This window comes from Lolium rigidum, chromosome 5, assembly GCF_022539505.1.
Source record: "Lolium rigidum isolate FL_2022 chromosome 5, APGP_CSIRO_Lrig_0.1, whole genome shotgun sequence".
NCBI lineage: Eukaryota > Viridiplantae > Streptophyta > Magnoliopsida > Poales > Poaceae > Lolium > Lolium rigidum.
Window position 1 is genome coordinate 76,391,079 of NC_061512.1, and position 8,153 is coordinate 76,399,231.

Below are 8,153 nucleotides of genomic sequence, written 5' to 3' on the forward strand. Positions count from 1 at the left end.
GTGTGGGGCATCCTCTCCATCACCTTCGTTATCATCATCTCCACCATCATCATCTCCATCATCATCACCATCCATATCATCATCTCCATCATCACTCATCCACTGAGTATGCCCCTCCATGAAACTATACCTGAGCAGGTGTTGATTCACTATGCCTGAGAAGGGGTCAAACAACGATCCTAGCTTGCATCTTCGACAAGGACACATTATATCCTTTCGCTTTTTTCGATACATGTCGGCCGTCGCGCGTTCCACGTATCTATCCACGACGCTTTCCCTCATCGCGATGACCATCGCCGCCTACAAGACAAGATAATTGATTACACCGCCGTCTCGGTTTTCACGGAAAAAATTCGGCATGACCTTTGCTAAATATTGTCATGCCGGAGTTCCAAAATTCACCGGAATGGAAGTTAATCAACATTCCGGCAAAACATTGGCAACTCAATGTTCCCGCACGCGTAAACAAATGCAAAACAATGCATTTACATATATGGAACCGCGCCTTTTGCCACCACTAGTGATATAACCGCGAATTTTCGCCAACACATGAACATTCCACTCATTTAGTTATGTACCTATTAGTTGACGCGACGTCCAAAAGCACCGGAGAGACGCCACACGTCGACTTTAATGCTTGAGAGATCTAGAGATCTAAGAAATGGAGAGATCTAGCTAGATCTAGTGGAAAAGGTGGTGGGAGGAGATAGATCTAGATCTAGATTATGCAAATCATGCTAGAGGGGCTAGGTAGTGCATGATTTGCTCAAATACATCATATTTTATTGGTTGAAATAGCTAAAATGGGTGGGGGAATGAGCTAACAAGTGCTTGGGTTGATTTGCTATCACATATGAGTGTGTGAGGGTGGTGGTAGGTGGCTGGTCGTCTTAATGGCATGGCCCAGGTTACCGCCGGCACCTACGAATGAAGTTGCCAGCGGTAGGGAACATTATCCCCGGCGCTTTTGGGGCTAAACCGCCGGCGGTAAGTGCAGGATGGGTGGCCGCTGGGTGGCCCACCCTGCCACTCATTACCCCCGGCATCTTCTATTCGGGTTCGCCGGCGGTAGAGCCTTCTACCCCCGGTGCTTTGGGCCTAAACCGCCGGCGGTAAGTCCAGGCCCAACGAGGACCCCGCAGCCCATCATATCGCCGGCACCTTCGTGCCCTACTCGCCGGCGGTAACCCACGCACCCCCGGCGACCTCCATTCAAACTCGCCGGCGGTAGAGTTAGGCACCCCTGTAAGGCATTACCGCCGGCATCTTCTATCCATACTCGCCGGCGGTAAGGAGTGCTGCTATAAGGCTTTTCCTAGTAGTGACTGTGAGCATCCCTCAAAAAACAAAAACAAAATTTCCCTCAAAAAAAAACAAAAAAAAAAGACACTATGAGCTTTTTTTACATTCATTTGCACTGGAAAAGGAATATTTGCGATAGACTGCATTACTCCACCTTGCTTATCACTAATTATTCCATACATATATCTCTATAATATCTTTCTATGCGGACACATTAGATAGTTGGAGATAGATATATACACCAACGAGGCATTGCTCAAAAACACGGAACATTTCAAGCAGGTGAAATTAGAGCATAAGAGTACTATTGTTCAAGCATCGTTGTGAGCGACGATATTCCTAGCAAGGGCCTCGCTCCATTGGTTGGCGATGTCGGCGGCGATTCTCGAGGCATCGTAGGAGGAACCCATGAGACCCCTCCTTGTAAAGCCGGTGGCGTAGAGGCCATTCTTGCCCCTCCAGCTGTGCGGGAATGCCTTCCTGGGGAACCCATCACTCTCGCTGAAGAATTCATCCTCCTGAAATAAGTACATATACCTATTTGATGAGTAACATGCAAAATTACAGTTTGTTTTTATAAGAAGAAATACGTATACTCATGACCAATTTCATTGCACGCTGCAAATAAGATACCAACTATTTTAGCACACATATTGTCGGATGACTCTGCTAATCATTAGTTATCAAATCTGGTGAACCAATAATGTAAAGGCTACCACACCGTCCAAATATGGCCGGCCAATGAAAAGACTTGCAGAATCTTGTTCGGAATTTGGAATACCATCCATACCAGTTAGTAACACATTGCTCACATTTTCCAATTAAGAAACTCAAAAATACATGTGCACACATAGACAGCTCAACGTCAACTCAGCCGTTGCGCCAAACAGACTTAGAGTTGAGACCATGCATCAAATATGGTGAGCAGATGGGAGGCATCAAGCAAATCATCCAGATGGGCCACCCTACAAAAGGTAGAGTGGGCAATGGGTGTGGTAGCAAGCACTATAGCCATGCACATGATGATCACCAGAGATACATGGCCCTCACCATATCATTATGGGCCAGCATGTGCATCACACCTAACTCAGAGGAAGATCTCAACAACAAGAACCTAACTCAACTGGAGTAGTAAGATGTCCATGCAAATTTTGGAAAGACCGTATCATCCCTTTCTCAACAGTGAAGGCTTGTAGTTCCCTCTGCATGGAGACATATCAACAGTTGCGAGCTAAAATAATTCCCTAACTGCCAATATGGTTCTTGTTCATGTACTCTCTGAAAACTAGTCTGGTTTCTTTATTGGAGTAGCATGCATGGAACACGATATGTGTGTGTACAATAGATGTATTTTAAAATATCAGGGAAATGCAGCACTGCTTCATGTGCGACCATTGAGTAAGCAAAATAGGATTGGTTTATAGTTCAGGTTTCTTGGAAAAGGTTACTCATGTTTCGCATGGAATTTATTTATTTTAGATTTTTAGGCTTGATGTTACTCATGTTTTGTTATTTCATATAGCATCAGCTGTCACTGTTAGGTCCAAGCTAGCGTCCAAAGCATGGGCTCCACTGCTGGACCAGCTCACTGTACAACAACAACAGCAAGAATACAACTACAAAAGAAATACACCCACGCATGAGATCAAGATCGAGTTGACAGGAACATGCAAGCTAAGATCGAGCCGCCTATGCATATATATTCTCCATCCTTAATTAGCTCTGGCCAGCTAGTTTAAAAGATGAAAAGTATGACGATTCGTTGACACGACGTCGACGTATACAGCAGCTAGCAAATGTGTCCATGTCTACACTAGACGCCAGCACACGCGATGATCGATATGATGCAACTAAGCAACAAGGAAATCAAGTACATGCTTGTAGCTATCACATTGATCGCACCCACAAGACTTGGACATATGGCCATATGCACACACACTCTGCCCAAATCGACAAATTGTTGATTTAAATGTGTTAACAAAATATTTTTCTCTCCAAGTCTAAAGACTAAAGAGGACCTAGCTAGCTAGCACAGTTCATCTCATGTATATGGCTGTCAATCCACATTCACGGTTTTTGGAAAGGTTTCTGTGTCCCCATGGGAGAGATCGATAGGTACATATATATCGCCCTCTTGTTAGCATCATTGTCAATGCCCATGCCTTCCTATCTAAATCTAATACCTCCATCAAAATGACAAGGACTATACAAACAAAATACTACCACCATTGGAAAATATACAACCTCCTAAAAAGTGGGCAAGTAAAATTTTGTAACTTGAGTATTACAATATAAAATTTTGGAAAACTCATTATTTCATAGTATTGTTTTGCTAATGTATTTATGCAAAGTACACAAGTCATAAGTTTGTTTTTTTGCCGGGAAGTCAAAGTCGTAAGTTGACAAACTAGGTTCATGTCTAATTAAGATGGATCAGGTATTTTCGAATCGAGAATATCACTGGTGTGCACAAGTGGTTAATTTTTTCTCGAAATATTATACCACCTAATTTTTTTTGTATCTCGGTTGCTATCTACTCCATTAACCCCTTGCTAAATATAAACCGTTTTAGGAATTCAAATTGAAATAGTTCGAAGCCAGAAGCATATGTATAGCGCATTGTATGAATATCATCAGTTCAACCTAGCAATACCCCATGCATGCATGCTACTACCTCCATCCCCAGGCTTAAGGCTTATATTTTTTTTGGAAAAGTCAAAGCAAGTAAAATTTGATCAAAATTTTAGAATAATCTATCAATAAATATGATATTTTGTAGATAGCACATGAAAATATATTTCATTATCTATCTAATAATATTAATTTTTTATTTGACATGTTAACGATTTTTTTAAAAAACTTAGTGAAACTTAACATAGTTTGACTTTCTGGAAAAAATATAGGCCTTAAGCCTTGGGATGAAGGTAGTATATGCATAGAGGCCCTTGGTCTAGGCATCTTGTCTTGCGTAATTTCATCTTGCATGCACGCACATCGTCAATTATTTATATATCACTCATGAGTGCGTGATGATAATAAGTGGGAGTACTCATTTTCGTACGTTACCTTGAGCCATGATGGCACGTTGCTTTTGTACCCGGTGGCGAGTATGACCGCATCGAAATCCTCCTTACATCCGTCAGCGAATTCAACACCACCCTCAGTGAACCGGTTGATCGCCGGGACCACCTGCATAGAATCTCTCTCTAGATTCACTAGGACATCATCGAGTAATAACCGAACACAGTACACTGGCCACTAGAAACAACTGGCTAGATCTTTCATTCGTTACTAATAGTTGGATGCTGAAATGCTAGGAGTACTAGGGAGCTGTTACTTCAAGATCGATTCACACAAAGTTTTGATGCTCATTTTAGTATACTCCCCTGATTAAAAATAACTGCCCAAAAATGGATATATCTAGGCATGTTTTAGTGTGTATATACATCTACTTTGAGCAATTATTTTGAACCGAAGGGAGTAGCATTATTTTTTTCGAGGGGGGGGAGTAGCATTATTGTTGGAGTAAAGTCAAAAGTGTTGATCATGTTCCACGAGAATGAGGTCAATAGGAGTTATGTTACCTTTATTTCTCCGTCCCTAATCTTTCTTAGAGCTCCAATATCAAGCACAGGGGTTTTGCCGGTTGATTTCTTTATTTGGAGCGGGCCGATCTTAGGCCGTTGGAGACCATATTTTGCGGTGTCTCCAAGTATGAACCTTGAGCAAAAGAGGAATAAGGCATCTACCCATTCAATCGGCAACCACTTGAGAAGGAATACAGAGAGGCCAAATGTTGAGATGCCCAGTATATCTCGAGGCAACACATGAAGCTACAAAAATCACACAAGAAATGTATGAGATCCGTTAGAATTATTGAGATAAAACCATAAAGTGGGTGACGAGAAAATATTTGTCAACGAGATTCATGGAAAATAGCTTACATATCCGAGCATGACTATGTATGCTCATACATCTCTCGGTACTAAGTGGACACATTATACTAACGACGAAGCCTACCGAGGCCGTCATACAATGTCTCGACCATCACAGATAAATTGATCACCTCCACGATGGGAGTTCCGGACCGCCGCCTTCATAATCTTGTGTCCAGCTTAATAGTTTCATACTGACGGTGCATTTATATATTAGGCATAGGATACAAGGGTTGGACATACAGACACAACCCTTTGTAAGTCCATAATTTTTTAGTCAAATGGTAGTCCTATACACACATTCGATACTTATTTCAACAAGATATTTGCTAGTATATATATAGTCAACTTAGTATTTAATTTGCATGATGTCTATGATATGAAATTGTAAATATCTCACTATGTATAGATCAAACTCTATACATGGTTCTTTCCTTAAGCTTTTTAAAAAACACTCGCTGGTTTTTGGAATTCGAATCAAGAAGATGTGGAAATGTAGAAATTGGGTATGTACATTAAGTAGAGTTATATATACGCCATTCAAACTTCAAATTTGTAAATAGTAGAGCTAATTGTAGATTCTAAGACACTCATGTAGGCCCTGGAACATTGAAAAGAGTCACCTTGGTCCCGGATGCACAATTTTCAAATTTACCTAGCGAGACCATAGAAATAGCTTGAGGACCTATACTGTCCTTTACTCAATAAAAATATATGTTAGTGATAGTGTGCCTTCTTTTAGTCATTTCACAGTTTGAAACATACAAAGTTTAAGTTAAACATAACTGTTTATGTTTTAAAATTCAGAATATGTTTCCTGACATCATATTTTCGTTGTAATGATTTATTCTACAAAAACTTCCTACCCAACTAACATCTCAGACCTATTCTTCAACCAGCTATTTGAGTGTTTGCTATGCCCTTATTTTTGTAATACGGGATCATATCCATTTTAAGCATGCACGACATGGCTCTCCAAACATGGTCCATGCATACACAACAGTAGAAATAGTTAAGAGGTCGTTTGGTATCCATCATTTGGGCCTGGAATCCTGGAATTCATTTTGGAATTCCATAGGTGGGCTGTTTGGTTGCCACAGAATTGGGTTGTCATTTCATTTAGGAAATCCAGCAAAATGACCCCATGGGTAAACACAATTCCAAGCTAAGACCTGTCATTTGCGTTTCTCTATAGAGACCATTTACAAATTCAATATTGAATTCTGCTGTCATTTGCAATTCCTGTGGCAACCAAACAGGTGTCCATTTCTGGAATTACAATATAAATGAAATGAATACATGTATTGATTTCAAAATGCTACAAACGAAATGAAAGCCTGGCTTCCAAACGACTTCTAAGGGGTATTGGGATGCATAGATCGAACTTGGGGATGAGAAATTGAAAAAAAAAACAATGAAAGTATATCAAACAATATTCCAGAGGCATGCATTGTTATTCTCAAGAATTCCTCAGAAAAAGATGTATATGTGATGGGTTTAATATTCCTTGTGATGGAGTATCGAACAAGGGAATTCGCAGGCATAGTGGCACCTTACAACTGAGAGAAAGGGATAACGACTTCATTTTGATCGTTATTAGTAGCGCTTAACTTGTGCTAGTTACTTGTCTGTAACCTAGCTACTACCTAGCTCACGGAAGAGTGGCATGCCATGTCAGTGACCTAAATGGTGTACGAGTAAATTTCTGGGTGCAATCTACTAGCAGTGCCAGTGACTTAATTAGAGTAAATATAGGCGCATACCTTGTCCCTGACGACCATGGATGCCTTGGCGCCATTGTTGCATAGGTCCAGGCTGACCTCCATGCCGGAATTGCCGCATCCTACGACGAGGACCTTCTTCCCCGCGAACTCGTCCCCTCTCTTGTAGGTGCTGGTGTGCATCACCGCGCCACGGTACACGTCCATCCCGTCCACGCCCTCTGGCCACACCGGCTCGGCATTCTCGCCGGTGGCCACCACCAGCCAGCGGGACACGAACTCCGTCGTCGTTGCCATAGCGCCTTCACCGTCGACGTCGACGGTGACCCTCCAGAAGCCGATGGCGAAGTCGTAGGCGGCGGCCCGGACGCGCGCGCCGAGGAGCGGCTCGACGGCGAAGGCGCGTGCGTAGGCGTCGAGGTAGGCGATGAACTGGTCCCTGGTCGGGTACGGAGGCGTGCCGGCGGGGAAGGGCACCAGCGGGAGCTCGCAGAAGCAGCGCGGCAGGTGCAGCCGCATCCGCTCGTACGTGCGGTGCCGCCACGACGCGGCCACGCACGCGTCTCGCTCCAGCACCAGCGACGGCACCCCGCGCGCCTTAAGGCACGCCGCCGTGGCGAGCCCCGACGGCCCGGCGCCGACGATCACCGGCCCGGGCACCCACACCCGCCTCGGCGCCACATCGTTGTGTAGGGCGGCGGAGGGCTCGCCGTCAAGCTGCAAGTCGCCGTGCGAGAGTAGTGGCATGGCGAGAGATCTTTGATGCCGGTCTCGACTCTCAAGTGTGAGCTCGTAGTACTGGGTATCAAGGCACATAGCCGAAGCTACACCTAGACCTCTATGTGTGTATATATACTTGTAGGAATACGGTGCAGTTGTGATCGACGGAGTAGCTAGCTAGGTAGAGATGTGCTAGGAATTGATTGCTAGATGTATATGGCAGTATGGATCTGTATGGACGAACGCATGGGCCGTATGAACCAAAGGTATCGACCGATCGGCCGATACGATACCGAGTGACGTACGTCTAGACGCCATATTAAGCTACTCCATTGTGGCTGCTAGCTATGGGAGTTAATGCCTGTGTGGCGTAAGGGCTAAGAGCAGGTCTAACAGGCCCCGTATAACCCGCCCACCCCGTAAAATTCCGGCGGGATACGGGGCCGGAGCGATTTTGGGCGTCTAGCAGGCCCCG

The 8,153-nt window shown here is 43.9% G+C and overlaps 1 protein-coding gene across 1 annotated transcript; it reads right to left on the bottom strand.

The window, feature by feature from the left end:
- Positions 1–1,423: 1,423 nt before the first annotated feature.
- Positions 1,424–7,946, bottom strand: LOC124652910 (indole-3-pyruvate monooxygenase YUCCA1-like). The gene is made up of 4 exons (XM_047191957.1): positions 7,001–7,946; positions 4,887–5,135; positions 4,369–4,491; positions 1,424–1,820 (listed from the first exon to the last, which is right to left on the bottom strand). The coding sequence occupies exons 1-4, from the start codon at positions 7,772–7,774 to the stop codon at positions 1,614–1,616; spliced, it is 1,353 nt and encodes a 450-aa protein (XP_047047913.1). The 5' UTR covers positions 7,775–7,946; the 3' UTR covers positions 1,424–1,613.
- Between the last annotated feature and the right edge of the window lie 207 nt (positions 7,947–8,153).

Excerpts from the sequence above, each read along its gene's own strand:
- LOC124652910 (XM_047191957.1), bottom strand. The coding sequence starts at position 7,774 with ATGTGCCTTGATACCCAGTACTACGAGCTCACACTTGAGAGTCGAGAC. Across the intron at positions 5,136-7,000 it reads CCATGGTCGTCAGGGACAAG|CTTCATGTGTTGCCTCGAGA; the intron begins GTATGCGCCTAT and ends TGATTTTTGTAG. Across the intron at positions 4,492-4,886 it reads TTAGGGACGGAGAAATAAAG|GTGGTCCCGGCGATCAACCG; the intron begins GTAACATAACTC and ends GATTCTATGCAG.